The 16408-nt window shown below is 31.1% G+C and overlaps 1 protein-coding gene across 1 annotated transcript; it reads left to right on the plus strand.

Moving 5' to 3' along the window:
- Window positions 1-3408: 3408 nt before the first annotated feature.
- LOC125822088 (uncharacterized) lies at window positions 3409-7165 on the plus strand. The gene is made up of 6 exons (XM_049501455.1): window positions 3409-3736; window positions 4567-4802; window positions 4896-5154; window positions 5723-5902; window positions 5995-6150; window positions 6618-7165. Exons 1-6 carry the CDS (start codon window positions 3707-3709, stop codon window positions 6783-6785), a joined length of 1029 nt encoding a protein of 342 aa, XP_049357412.1. The 5' UTR covers window positions 3409-3706; the 3' UTR covers window positions 6786-7165.
- The last annotated feature ends 9243 nt before the right edge of the window (window positions 7166-16408 follow it).

The raw sequence follows: 16408 nt of genomic DNA on the forward strand, positions 1-16408 counted from the left end.
TTTTTTCATTTTTTAATTAAAATGTATTAAAGTTAAAATGGTAAAAATGTTGAAAAAGATAAAAATAACATATGTAAAACACCATTCTGGTCAAAAGGATTTTTCCTTTATTTATATGTCATCATTTTAGATTTCACGTGCATTAAGAAACTATGTAAGTTTTCAATCAATGAATATGAATTAATTTATTATAATTGATTAATTTGCCCAATGACCATGAATTCTTTACTTAATTTTCCTAGGTTGGTCAAATATCTATTTTCAAGGCTAATTAACTAATCAAAGAAATAATAGGAATAATATTGTAATTTATGCATTAATTTTATGAAATGATAAGTACTATGGACCAACTATTTATAGTAAAAATGAGGTATAAAAAGGAACAGAGGGAGTACTATTCATTTTTGAATGTTTAAATGACTTATAATTAATAAGAGTGATTTGATTAATTACTCCTATTATTTACTGTTTCTTAATCTCAATGTCAAATTAATAGTGGACAAAATATTTACTCTTTTAAGGTGTTTGTAATTTTACCGAACAATTATTACAAAAAGTAACATGAAAAAATTATTATTATTTTTCCGAATTTCTAAAATGAAAGAGATAATTATATTTAAAAATCACAACAGTAATTTAAGACGGAGGGAATAGGAGATTGCGTAAAGAGATCTTTTTTTTCCTGTCTTTCTTTCATTTCCAAACTTCCATCAGATAATTATGACATTTCTTTATTACAAAACTACCCATGTTATAATTAAAGAAAGGGGATAATGCTAAATGAACAGAAAATTTGACTAAAATTTGGCCAGAAAATTAAAAAAGTATATAGTATTCTTTTTATTTAAAGTTAAACTGATTTGTTTTCCATTTTTTAATTAAAATGTATTAAAGTTAAAAGGATAAAAATGTTTTAAAAGGTAAAATAGCATATATTTTTTAATTTTCTGGCCAAATTCTGGCCAAAAGGATTCCCCCTCCCCCCACCTTTAATTTATATCTTTTTGAATTGTACTTTTCTATTCCTTTCTTTGGGTAGTGCTAAATGACCAGAAAATTTAGCCAAAATTTGGTTAGAAATTTTAAAAATCTATAATATTTTTTTTATTTTAAAATAAATTGATCTTTTTTTTCATTTTTTAATTAAAAGAAATTAAAGTCAAAAGGATAAAAATATTTTAAAAAATAAAATAACATAGGTAAAATATCATTCTAATCAAATTCTGGCGAAAAAGAATTTTTCCAAATTAAAGGACATCAGATTTCCACCTTCCTTCCACTTCAGTTTGTTGGTTCTTTGGTCGTATTGGGTTGACAAATGTATTCCGAGAGGAAACAAATTTCTTACTTCTCAAAACTTGCAAATTTAAGAAAGCCTATTACTAAGATGGGGGAGAAATAACACAATATTGCAAAATGAATTTAAGTTGTTTACGCAATATATAATACTGTATAGAGATTCTTCCTGTATTATTATTGTTATTATTACTACTATAGGCTAAACACGTTATGATTGATTTACTATTTTTATTAGGTTGTTATTGAGAAAAATAGATTCAAAGATATTCTTTAAAGGTGTCGTTTGACCATAAATATTTGGAAAAAAGTACTGTGATAGTATTCGCTTTGAGATCAAAATTGTAATTTTTTTAATTTTTTTTTAACCAAGGGTTGTTTGGTTTCAATATAAATTATCTATGACGTGTAAGAGTTGGTATTTCAATTAATTTTGATACAAATTTATCCATTAAGTTTTGAAATAACAAAATACATGAATGTGAATTGTAACATTCATTTTGTTTTAATTCTACGTTATTGGTTTTTTGAAAGATACTTTTGTTTTAATTCTACGTTAGTAGTTTTTGAAATATAAGTTTTCTTTTCAATTCATGAACCTATGATAAATACAATTTAATTAAAGTTTTTTCTTGCAAAACTTTTGTTCTATAAATTGAGTTTCTTTTGATTGAAAAGAACAAGCACTCAAAAAACTACTTTCCCTTGAAAAACATTTGTGAGACATTAATCAAAAGGTGATATCACCAATTCAAGAATAGAAGAACAACATTCTTGAATGCTACTTGTTTGTGGCTTCGTTGAATCTCGGAGACAGAGTTGTTATTTATTCTTTCGATTGCTCGTGGAAGAGACTCCAACTATCTTCAAGAAACGTTTTAACGTGCCTCTAAGCCAAACAAGTTTTGTTTTAATCAATTCCTTGTACTTTTATCATTCTTGTTCTAACATGACACGGCCTTGTAATTTAGAGATTAATTATGCAAAAATTAAGACTACCAAAATTAATGAATTAGTTATACAAGACTAACAATGCAATAATTAATTGGACAAGAATTAGTAATGCATGTCAAAAGAAAAAGACAATATTTTATGCATGTAGACAATAAATACCATGACAATGTATTGCAGTATAGGTAGTAAACATTAAAAAGAACGAACTTACATTTGAAATTTACAAATCTACATCAAGTCAATGAGCATATATGGCTCATGTTGAAATATACATGCTTATTTCTGTGCTTATTTTTATTTGTTCGATATTGTAAATATATATAAACCTTTATTTTTATTTGTTGTTTATAAATTAAGAATATATCAAATGTATCAATAATATCATTTAATCTCATAATTTTAGACATTTCACGTGAAAAATTTAAACTAAAAATTATTTAAAAAAACAAGACAAACAAATTTAAATTTAGATAATAAAAACTTTACTTAACGCATAAAAACTTCGTGCGTAAAAAAGTTGAAAAAAGACAAAAAGTCAAGTCAGAGGGTCTACCCTGAAGCATGCCAGAATTTTGGCGTTTTTATTACGGTTCTATTGCCATTATGAGTTGGATATAGATAAATGACAAAAAAGGTGAAACCAAAACCTAAAACATAAATTGAACATACCTTATATTATATTAACATCACACAATTAGAGGTACGATGACAAGTAGTAATTAGTGCGATTGCACCAACAAGCACCCCACCACTATTTTGGAAACCTAAATTATGACTTCGAATTTTTCTTCCTATATGTACGAAAAATCATACTCCTAGCTAATTTTTATTGATTTTGGTAATTTATTAACCTAACAAATATGAGAAATGAGTTTTTTCTTATCATCTTCGAAAAATAATACAAATTTTTTCTTACTTTCTCCGTCCAATAATAATTATCCACTATAGTGTTATATTAAGATATCCAACAATACTTGTTCACTCTATGAAATCAATAGATAATCTTACACTTATTTTTTAATTTACTCTTATTATTAATTAAAGTCATTTTCTATTACATTTTTAAAATATTATATTTATTATATTCAAAAATTGATATTGTAAAATTATTATGTTATTTATAATTTCTTAAGAAGTGTGCTGATAAACAAAAAAATAATAATTCAGGATTATTATACATAGTTAAATTCTTATGGGATTTCTCTTTCCTATTTTGTTAGCGCAATATTCCCTTTTAGAAATTCTGAATTGAAAGAGACGAGCATAACTAAACTAGCGAGGTGTTTCTCGAAGCTAGAGGTTCCAGCTTTAAATTAATGCCCTTTGCTAAACTCTCTGCTCATAACACATAGATCACTGCCTGCTAAGTATAAGGGGATGAAGAATACTTCAAGATTTTGAGTTTTTTGTACACCCTTTTGGTTTTTTGTTTGCTTCTTTGCAACTAGGAGCTAAGATGGCTGAGGATATTTGTTTCTTTGCCAAGGTTTGTTTATGGTTGCATTTTCTTTCCTGTAGCTCTTTTTGTGTTTGTTAAGCTGAGATCCAGCTAAAAATTTGTTCTTTGGGTACATCTACATTTCTTGTTTGAGCTGGAAATCCAGCTCCCCCTCTTCTTGTTGGGTTACTTGGCGGTGCTACTATGTCTCTTCTGGTGGGTTCGAACTTAAAGTTATCTTGGAGTATATTCTTCTACACAAAAAATATTATTTGTGCACTTATTCGTGTAAAAACAGAGGAAAAATTTGTGCATTCTCTTGTATTTGTTCTTCCGATTTCTGATAAAAGAAATTTTGAGTTTTCAATCTGCAAATAAGTATGAATTTTACTTTTTCAAATACTTTCAAAGACATCTTGCCTAGTCTATTTTTGGCCTGTGGAATGATAATTGTAGATTAATAAGTATTCGGTTACATGTGTTTGATCTATCTTATCTTGTAACCTAATTTGTGCCGGTGGTGTTGCTTTACCTCGAAATACTTGCTCTGTTTTTCCCATTAAAGTTAGTAATACGGATTGTTTCTCTCTTTTTTTCAATAAAGAACTCACCTTTCTTTATAATAGGGGTAGGGCAAAGGGAAATGGGGAGGGAATTGAACCCTCACCAACTTTAGGTAGTCAATCAACTGAGCTGCTAAGATTCCTCTTTTTACGGTGTTGGTGTTCCTTATGTAGCATTTTTACTTGAGCTTATTTACCTGAAGGAAACTTTTGTCCTGCTTAATATGTGATATAAGGTTAAAATGATTCATAACTTCACATTTGTTGTCTGCTTTCCACTTTCACATTGACCATTGTCTTGTATTTGAATGGCAGGATAGTATCATTATAAAACCTCCCAAGAAATCTCCAGCATTGTTGAGGATGGTGGTTGTAGCGTTTACGCTGATCTTTGGTATTTATATCTGTTCAATTTGTCTTAAACAAACTAGCTTGGAGAATACAAGTAAATACTTGAACATTGAAGTCATGGAAAAGCCTTGCCATAACTATGACATGGATCAATCCGAAATTCCGTATGTGCATTATCCGAAGCCAAAAACCTTTAGCCGGTATGTACTCAAGAAATTTCGGTTTGGTTTTTAAGTTTCTGTCTTACACGAATTTGCCTAAACTAATTTCATCTGCATTGTTAATTGATTTAGGGCTGAATGTAGCTGTAATCCTGTACGGCGCTTTGCCATTCTCTCAATGCAAAGGTCTGGGAGTGGATGGTTTGAGACACTATTGAATAGTCATATGAACGTAAGCTCCAATGGTGAAATATTCTCTGTCAAATATAGGAGAGAAAATGCTTCTTCAATCCTGAGGACATTGGACACAGTTTACAATTTGGACTTCTTTACGAGTGCTTCCAAAAATCACTGCTCAGCTGCAGTGGGCTTCAAGTGGATGCTTAATCAGGTAATAACCTTTGTTACCTTAAAACTGTCCCTTGTCATCCTTCAGATTCTATATTTTGGAAAACTTGTAGGTACAGATGAATATTGTGTAGCTAAGGGTAGGCCTCTCTCGAACTCCTCAAGATTCAGAGTGTTTGAAGATAATTAGCTATAACTCCACATCACCAAAGTAATTCTCTGACAATTTACTGCTTGAGACAAAGAAGTGCATTCATATTTGTGCTTCTAGAAGTAACTTTGACAATTTCAGAGTACTCAAATGCAAACATCAAGAGTGTATGCGAAGCCTAGTGAAACTGGAAAGTTTCACCGAACTGTTAAGACTAGTTAGTGCGATGACAGATTTTTGTTAATATTAATATGACAGATAAAATGGACAAAAACTTCTATATCTTTCAATATATTGTAATATTTGATGCTTTTATCACATAAAACTGTTTGTACAATGTTCTGGATGTGATGATAGCTGAACACCCATGCACACACGGAAGTGTTGGCCGCTCTTTTTATTTTCCTTGTTAACGGGAAGCACTACACCTAATTGACTTGGTTGATAATTGCCATTGCAGGGGTTAATAGAACACCATAAGGAAATTGTTGAGTACTTCAATAGGAAGGGTGTTTCAGTGATATTTCTCTTTAGAAAGAATCTACTGCGACGTATGGTTTCCGTTCTTTCAAATTCCCATGATCGATATGCCAAACTCTTGAATGGAACACACAAGTCTCATGTGCACTCACATGAAGAGGTATCTTCTTGTATCCTTCCCTCTTTATCATTACATGCATATACAGATGGACACAAAATTATACAATCTAATCATTTTGCTGCTTTGCCTAGGCTGGTACTCTTGCTAAGTATAAACCAGAAATCAATACAACATTGTTGATCACAGATTTGAAAAGAATGGAGGTTTCTGCCACGGAGGCACTGGACTACTTCAATAGCACTCGGCATATGATTCTGTATTACGAAGATATTGTCAGAAATCAAGCTGTAAGAATCTCAATTTGTACTCCTCTCCGTTGCAATTTGTTTGTCTTACTTCCCTTTATAGTGCATTTCAAAAGGAATGTCTCATTCCTCTTAGGCAACTCTTTAATTTCAATTTGGCACATTCTACGTATCTTTAGTTTAAGATCACAAAATTCAAAAGTCCTATTTAGTTTCTTAAACTCCGTGCCAAGTCAAAACTAGACAAACAAATTGAAACAGAGGGAGTAATTACTTTTGTCCTGCATTTCTAAATCCACTAGAAATCCAGGGAGTTCCCCTAATTACTTATTCAAGCCGTAAATTTAGTCTAGCTTCTGTAACTTTCCATTTTCTGAAAAAAGTAGAGGCTTTTCAGTAGCTTTTTGTATGACCAACTTCCATAGCTTGCTATGCTGAAGAGACCAATGTAGTAATTTTTTGCAATCCTGTTTCATCAGTTTTGCTCATGTTTCTTGCTTTTAATGCAGAAATTGGTAGATGTTCTTGAGTTTCTAAGATTGCCTAACATGGATCTAAGTAGCCGGCAAGTCAAGATACATAACGGGCCATTGTGGAAGCATATCAAGAACTGGGATGATGTGAACAAGACCTTAAGTGGAACAGCTTACGAGAAGTTCCTCCGAGCTGATTATTAATTTCCTACTTCTCACTTTCATTGATCGATGAAGGAGGTGTAGATATCAACTGTGTTTTCTTGTAAAAGCTGACTGGTATACTCTCAACTTGGAAAAGCTTCCTGCTGCATTTGCCTCTGAAGATCAGTCGAAATTCAGCATAGTACCAAGTTTCACTCTCATGTATCTCTAGTATTTTTTCTTCTTCCTATTTTATTCCACATTGAAGTGTGTATATATAGTGAAGTAGCTAAAGTTGGGAGTAGTCATAGATTTGTAGGCAATATTTCTCTCTTTGTTCTTTTCCTTTTTGTAATTTAATAAAGTAGTCAGTGAGAGGTTATTTTCTACTTAAAATTGTACTAAATGATTTTGATGGCACTATTTAAGGGTCCAACAAATTCTTTTAACTCTTTCTGTGTTTGATAAATGTTCAATTTTTTCACGATCCTATTGCACAGGTGAGCAGAAGAATTGCAAAGGTTGTCCCCTTGTCTTGCCTGACCTGAATTTATATTAGTAGTTGATATTTACAGTTGAAGAGAGCTTAGATTCAACTTAGCCCTTTAAGAATCTTGTTTTCCTTTCACAAAATAAAAATTATTTTGTTGCAATTTGCAAAGGTCTCATTTTCCATCAAATTTACCACACATTTTGGGGAACTTAATTAAGAGATAGTTTTCGAAAATGTATCAAAGGAATTTTTATTCTTGCTAAATAGGTGTGAGTTCGATTCCCAAAAATCTAGTTCTACTTAATAACAATTTCAAGACCAACCATTTTCAAGGTCATGAATGTAATTTCCTGCAATTTTAAGTCTGATTCTGGGCCGAGAATATACTTAGCCCAACTTATTACCCACACTCGGTTTGATTCTGGGCCGAGGTTGTACTTGGCCCAATTGCCTACCCACATTCGGTTTGATTCTGGGCCGAGATTGTACTTGGCCCAATTTCCTACCCACATTCGGTTTGACTCTGGGCCGAGATCGTACTTACCCCAACTTGTGTGGCCCAATAAAGATTTGTAATTGGAATAAGGGGAGTCGATCCCCTACATTTTCATCTTAAGTTGTTGCGTTTTTTTTTTTTTCACGTTTCATAAAAAAAATATTTTACTAATATGTTATTTATTCTTTAATTTCAATTTATTTATACTTCATATACATCACATTCATTTCTCCCCACCACATTTATTGAGTAAGAAAAAGGTGAAAATTAATACATGTACTAATTAGTTTTATCTAAATTTTTCTAAAATAACTTTATTTACACATAATATATTTTTTCCTTTTTTTTCTCTTACTGGTGCACCTATACTCTAAAAATCTTAGACATAATTTAATTTTTTTGATTGTGACCATTTTTAGTCATCAAATCTAATACTCTAATACTCTAGCATATGAGCATGTTCCAACTAGTTTTTCGGTGACTTTCTTGTTTAATATAAACTCATCTATTGATTCTAACATGATCCGTATACATTATACTAGATTTTGAGCATTTTTCGGCAACTGCTGCATTGTGAAGAAGTCAATACGGAGCAACCACCTAATTTTGTTGCTAGGGGAGTTTAGTAGCCTGTATGTCGATTGTGTATTGTGCACACTTTCTTATAATTTTGTGGAGCGTGCAACTTTATTCAACTAATGATACTTTCATATGCACTTATAATATATAAGAACATATATGTTGTATACTAATATAAATAAATTCTTCTCAAAACGCAATGCTTGTTTTTTGTTCCTTCAAGGACTTTGTGAAGTGTTGGTCAGTAATTTTGATGTCAAGGATGACTGACTGTTTGTGTACTAGAACAGTGAAGAAAACTAGAACGTCTTTTTGTGTACGTTATGTAGAAAATTATTAACAAATACAAGTTTTTCACCAGATCCTGAATAGGCTGATCGATTTAATTTGAATGTCAAGATTTCACGTACATTATGATAAAGATATGAATTACATTTTTTAAAAACGAATTACATTGATACATAAATACAAGTTACTTAGTATTTCTCTTCTTAGTTCCCTTTAAGAGAGTGACCAATTCCAGGGCTATGACCAGTCCCAAGGCCATCGGGGTGACCAGGGGGTGGTGGCTGAGACACTGCCTGAACCGGACTAATTGGCGGTGTTGGGGTTGCGATTGTGGCCACATAATTGTGACTTATTAGAACCTTCTCAAATGTTGCATATTTCAGTTTTTGAACATAGAGTCTAGAGGGATCATTTGTATTCTCCAACTTCAAATGTCTTCCCTCAATAGATTGACTAATGTGGGACAAAACCATTGCAAGGAAAAGATTAACAAGGATCAATTTGATTTATTGAGCCATGAAGAAGAGATCGAGTGATGATAATAGAGACAGACTAATGTTATAGGTGTTGCTTAAACTCTATTTTCCTTGTTGCTATTTATAGAAGAAAGCTAGCAACATGAGGGTTATTGAGATTATATACACAAGAAAATATATTGGAGATGTACAACCTTTTTCTTTTTGTTCACAAAACGTGTGTCTTTACATGTTTTTTGTTAATTAACATTTTTGTATTACTTCAAAGCTCATTTAATGTACTAACTAATTCAGATTCGCATTAGGTAGGCTTCTGAGCAAGGATTCTTGCCGACAAGTTTTTTTTACAAGGCTCGAATTTTAGACCGCTCACTAATAAGGTTGGGGGATCCCAACCATATCTCATTACACCTCCTCATTATGGTATAGAATGTATATATTAAATGTATGGAAAATGTTGCAATAATAATGTATTTATGAGCCATGCAAGATTATATATCACTCTGTATATATAATCTTTATTTTAATTTTTATGTATTTTAAGGACAGAATTTGGTAGGGAAATTAAACTTCTGAGAGCCCACCGGCCATGGAATCAAAATATTCTTGTCCTTAATCCTTAATACTATATAGTATATTGGATTGTTTGTATGTGCTCCACTGGTTACCCTCTTTTTCAGTTCTTTATACTAATATATATCAGTGAAGCATGCTCACTTTCCAACTGGAGAATCTCATAATATTTTGTGTACTTTGCGGCCTACCTAGCTAATATGTACTCTCTCCGGTCCAGTTTAGTTGTCGTGCTTACTAAAAATAACTAACTAATTCTTTAGGTAAATAACTCAACACTCAACCAAGTGCATCATTTATCATTCTTGTAACGTTACATAGGTATCAACGGATACAATATACCAATTCTAGAAAATATGTATACATAAAAAACCTAATTTTACGAAAATATGCACGCCCCATTTTCAGGATATTCAACAGAACTGCTAGACGTAACTAATATCGACCATCTAACATGAGAATAGGCAAAATGAGGAAGAAAAATCATAATGGTAATTAATGTATAGTACTGCTGGTGTAATTAAAAGATTATCAATAAACATGCAAAAGATTTTACACCATTTTTTTTGTAATGATTTATACAATAGTAACCATTTGAGTTGCCAACAGCACTCATGTATCACAGCCTAGCAAAATCTGAAATGAAATTCTCTGTTTTCTAAGTAATATTATAATAGTCTTATATATTATATGTCTTGTGCAATTTGGTGGGCCAATTGCTAAAGAGATACTTCCAGGACTCGAGGAGCCAACTTTAACATGTCCTTATATAAATAAAATCATTTTCCAATTTTGATTCATTGAGAGACTTATTAAGAGTATGTTTTGAAATTCGATTTGTGTGTACATAATTGAAAGTAATTATACAGTTTTATTTAAGAATTTATTGGAGAGTCAATGGAATTGAATATCCCACTTCTTTGCTTTATTTTGACTTATTTGAGACAAAGAAGAGTGCTAGGTCCCCTCACCATTAGCCAGAATTTAAATATATACTTAGTTTTCACTCGAAAAAAAATCAAATTCATGATGTAACTCTTCATTAGAGAAAGCAAATTAAACTGCCACAAACAACAGAAAGCTTAAAAAAGATTATGCTAAAAAAGTGATGTAGTAGTAAAATATTAAAGGTGTCACATCAATTTGAAAAATCCTAAAAAAGATTAAAGTGCGCATAACAGTTGAATTTATTAGTAAATTAGTAAAAAGGAAGAGTCAAAGCATAGCAGATATAGTAAATGAAAAGGACCACAACAAATTAAAATAGAGAGTAATGATTATTTAGCTGATGATCGGTCATTGGTCAACTATCATTAACAGGTTATCTAAGCCCTCCATTACCAATATTCAACCTTTTTTTCGTTAGTGGTAGGTTCTCCTTTTAGCAATATTTCTAGTAAACTAAGGCACCCGTGCAGCCCATCTTCGTGCTTTTATTTTTTAACCAAATATTATTTGATCACACCAAAATTAGAGCTCCAATTTAATCTAAAATGAGTTTCATTGAACTTATTACTTTCAGCTCGAACAATATATATGGATAACACATTTGAAATATATATTTAAAATAAAATCACTCAATCGAAATTTATGAGCAGGAGAAGATCTCTTATCACAACACAAAGGACTAATATAGGAATGAGATCAAGACAGAGGAAGAAAAGGAGCAGAATTGGCTTTTTCATTAAAAAATAACTTTTACGAGATTATAAGAAAGCGACCTTCTTAACCTCCACAGACTTTTCTTACAGTTGAAAAGAATAATATACGAATAATATAAATAGCAATCATAGTTGGGAATCTTAACTAATTATGAACTCATTCAAAATCTATTAAGTTGTACCATAAACCAAAAAAATAAAAGAAAAAAGAGAGTAGAATAAGATGCATTTTGCTTGAATTTTGTGTATCGAGAAACTAGGGCGGAACTCAGTGAATTTAATTAAAATAATATATTTGTGTTAATAAATTCAGCAATAATGAAATCCTAGTTCCGCCTCTGCTTAGCAAAGTCAGAAGTTGCATATAAACCACACAGTTAAAAAATTGAGCATAAAACTAAAGTGGGAAATACTAAAGAATCTAATCTTTCAATTTGGAATTTCGGTAGTGGGACGGCTAGCTATAGACAATTCTGGTATTATAAACCTAATTAAGTCCAAAGATCTTTTGTTATTTATTAGATCAAAAAAAAAAATAAAGCTGCATGAACAAAAAGAGAGGCTATTGCACAGCCAACTATTAGCCTTAGTACAAGTATAAACACCTTAATTATAATTAATACAAAACAATTGCCAGCCAAACGACTGCACGACTAAAGTAGGTCTAAGCATAATTATAACTCTTTTTTTAGTGCAAGTTGTGTACACTAACGTTACATGTAGATTTTTTACACTATAATATTAGATTTAGCAAAAGTGAAATCAGAATTTAAAGCTTATGAGTTAGGAATCTAGATCTTTAAAGTTATTAGGTTCTAAATTAATAATTTATACATATAAAATGAATTTTAACCTGCAACCAATGATCTAGCTCCGCCTTGTTCACTTATGACTTATAGTCAAAGGTATATATTCAATATTTAAATTGACGGGTTCAATCATTCGGCTTTTACCATTGAACAAATTGCACTTTTGAAATATAATTAGCCCGTTCACAATTTAAAACCAATAAACTAAGCTCCTTCTCCCTCTTATTTATAGCACTTTTGATATCATAACCTGATCAAAAGTAAAGAAATAATCTATTACAATCGATTAAATTACTCTATAGTCTATAGTGTAAAAATTATTTTCACTCATTTTTTTAAAAATAAAATTATGTATGGATCGCAGCAAAACAAGCTATAAAGAGGACCAAGAAATGAAAGAAGCACTGAAGGACAAAAAAAAAAAAGATCTAGAAATGAAGAGTAACTAATAAAGAAATTCAGTACATAACAATTAAAGATAAGTGAAGACCCATTTACAAAACAAGTAATTAAAAAGAATTTCAAACTTATTGAAGGACCACAAACCATCTAAATTGTTACAACAGGAGGACAATTTTCAATTCAAAAAGAAAAAAGAAAAAAAAAAGTACTCTGTACTAATATAATACTCCCTCCGTTTCACAAAGAATGACCTCCTTTCCTTTTTAGTCAGTTTAAAAAAGAATGACCTCTTTCCTTTTTTGGTAATATTATACTTTTTGCTTTCCACGTGGCATGTTTAAGACCACAAGATTAAGGGTAATTTTGTACATTTGACATAACTTTAATTTAGGATCACAAGATTCAAAAGTCTTCTTTATTTACTTAAATTCCGTGCCAAGTCAAACCAGGTCATTCTTTATGAAACGGAGGGAGTACTTTATATTAATCATGACAATACATGTGTAGGGAGCTTAGCTTCTCGTTCCTATAAATACCACAATGATGGGAAATATTCCTCACTCAAATCCCAAACTTTGATAGCATCTCAATACAACACTTAAGCCTCCAAGTACTTCAATTTAACAACCTCTAGAGGAATTTAACCATGGCCAGTATACAACAAATATTTCTATTTAGTTTAATTCTTGCGGTAAATCCTTGCCATCTAGTTCAATTTACTGAGGGAAGACAACTGAAACCCGATTTTGCAGATAGTATGAGCGCAAAAGAAATTCCTGATAGGCAACGTTTTATTATTGGAGACGCTTCAAAAGTAAATGAAAAAATCAACTACGCACCAAAACAAACAGGAAATAGCCCAGGTATTGGACATTCATCGTCAGTGCCAAAAGCAGTCAGCTATACACCTAACGAAACTGGAAATAGCCCAGGTATTGGACATTCATCTTCAGTGCCAAAAACAAATTATCAAACAAAACACTCTAATGTTGAAGTATCCATAGACGATGTCAAAGCAGGACACAGTCCCGGTATTGGACATTCTTCTCAGATTGAAATAATTGGTCCAAATGTCTAGTTAGATTAAACTTATTTATTTTCTCCTCCCTACCTACTCATTTGTAATTATTCCAGTATTTAATTAGTGTTATAATTAATATATCCGATTAACGTACTTCGATCCGTTCTCTACAACTTGAATATTAGAGATTGAAAGTTGTATTTTGCAACGGATCAATATTGTACACGTATTATGTACTATATCAAGAGATTAATTAATTTTACTCCTTCGTTTCAATTTGTTTGTCCTTTTTTGACTTGATACAGAGTTTAACAAAGTAAAAAAGATTTTGAATCGTGAACTTTAATTAAAGATATGCATATTTGTGACCTTAAACATATCAGGTAGAAAGCTCGAATTAAAAAGTTATCAGAAAAGAAATAATATTTAATTGAGACAAGATGAGCATAGTTTTAGCAATGCTATATTATAAAATTAAAATTGTGTATATATCATTTGTGCTCGTCCCTCTTGAAAAAATAATTAAGAGGCCATAGGACTAAACACCTCTCCCTGCATGTTAAGACCTTTTGTCCATGCAGATCATAAACACTTGGATCGGAAGAGTTGAACGTACTGTGTTTGCCGAATTATACTGCCTACGCCCACTTTTATTTGTTCACTATATTAAAAAAAGATAAACTTTCGCATATAGCCACTTAAAAATAGCCTAATTACGCTCCATAACTATAGTTTGCTAATTACGATTCGTAACTACATGTTATAGGGAGGAGAATGGCGAGCGAGACTGGGAGAGGGAGGATAGAGGCGAGCGAGAGAGGGCAGAGAGTGGGAGAGAGGTGAATTGTATATGTATATCGGTTAGATAATTGTATATTATACATATGTATTTGTATATTCTAGAGAGAGAGATTGGGAGAGGGAGGAGAGAGGCGAGCGAGAGAGGACAATAATTTGTATAATTTGCATCTCGTTTGTATAATTCGCGTGTTTTTGTATAATTGAGTAATATAAAGTCTAGAATTATTATAATAAAATTAAACTCAAAATAACGAATTGATACAAACATAAACATATGAACTTTAAACAATTATACAAAATATATTATATACATTATATAAATTATATTATATAAAATCCGAAAACTACACGTTTATATAAACTTTAAAAAGTTATACACAAAAAGATTGAATGTATATGATGACAAAACTGAAAAACCAAAGGAAATCATCGTCATATACAAATATAAACAATCGTATGTTGAAGTATCCATAGACGATGTCAAAGCAGGACACAGTCCCGGTATTGGACATTCTTCTCAGATTGAAATAATTGGTCCAAATGTCTAGTTATATTAAACTTATTTATTTTCTCCTCCCTACCTACTCATTTGTAATTATTCCAGTATTTAATTAGTGTTATAATTAATATATCCGATTAACGTACTTCGATCCGTTCTCTACAACTTGAATATTAGAGATTGAAAGTTGTATTTTGCAACGGATCAATATTGTACACGTATTATGTACTATATCAAGAAATTAATTAATTTTACTCCTTCGTTTCAATTTGTTTGTCATTTTTTGACTTGATACAGAGTTTAACAAAGTAAAAAAGATTTTGAATCGTGAACTTTAATTAAAGATATGCATATTTATGACCTTAAACATATGAGGTAGAAAGCTCGAATTAAAAAGTTATCAGAAAAGAAATAATATTTAATTGAGACAAGATGAGCATAGTTTTAGCAATGCTATATTATAAAATTAAAATTGTGTATATATCATTTGTGCTCGTCCCTCTTGAAAAAATAATTAAGAGGCCATAGGACTAAACACCTCTCCCTGCATGTTAAGACCTTTTGTCCATGCAGATCATAAACGCTTGGATCGGAAGAGTTGAACGTACTGTGTTTGCCGAATTATACTGCCTACTCTCACTTTTATTTGTTCACTATATTAAAAAAAGATAAACTTTCGCATATAGCCACTTAAAAATAGCCTAATTACGCTCCATAACTATAGTTTGCTAATTACGATTCGTAGCTACATGTTATAGGGAAGAGAGAAGTGATCGCGAGAGAGGGCAGAGAGTGGGAGAGAGGTAATACTAATATTTATTTATTGGTTGATTTTTTTAAAAAAGGAAAAAAATAATTAAAAGAATAATACTAATATTTATTTAAGAATAGTAGACAAGTAAAAATAATCTACGATCAATCTCTATACTCAAAAACCTATTAGTCGAAGTTGTAAATAAAGTAGAAATTAGAAAATAGAATTGATCATCGTAATAAAGTTTTAGGTAATTAAATATTCTAATTAGTAAATAAACTAGTACATACCCAGCCGCCAGCTCTCATGATTTCAGAAAGTATAATAAACTTTCCAATCTGGCGATAAATTGTTTATAATTCTCATGTTGACCCACTAAACTACAATTAATTAAGTATTTAATTAGTGGTACTATATATATATAGTAGACAAAAGAACAGAACAAGTTGAGTTGACAGTGACAGCTGAGCAACGAGGTTTCCTAATGGGGCAATGAACAACCATAACCTTTGATTTAAAAATATTTATATCAGTCGATAGTCATGGGAAGAGCTAATTAAGCACTTATCAATTGCAAATTGCAGATCATTAATTAATTAATAACGTAAAGACACATGCGACCCACCATGACTTCTACTTTTCATTCGATAGATAAATTATTTATTACCCTATAGGAGTATTAAACAAGAGAAATATCTTACTCAAATATATAGTTTAATATTTTGAACTCGTAAATGCATAGCAACATTTGTATTTTGTGTCAACTTTTTACATTATTCAATAGAAAATCAAAACTACAGTCGAAATTGAGAGAGTCAAAATACAGCTCTC

Source organism: Solanum verrucosum, unplaced genomic scaffold (assembly GCF_900185275.1).
Source record: "Solanum verrucosum unplaced genomic scaffold, falcon-dt-bn FXZP01000103.1, whole genome shotgun sequence".
Lineage (NCBI taxonomy): Eukaryota > Viridiplantae > Streptophyta > Magnoliopsida > Solanales > Solanaceae > Solanum > Solanum verrucosum.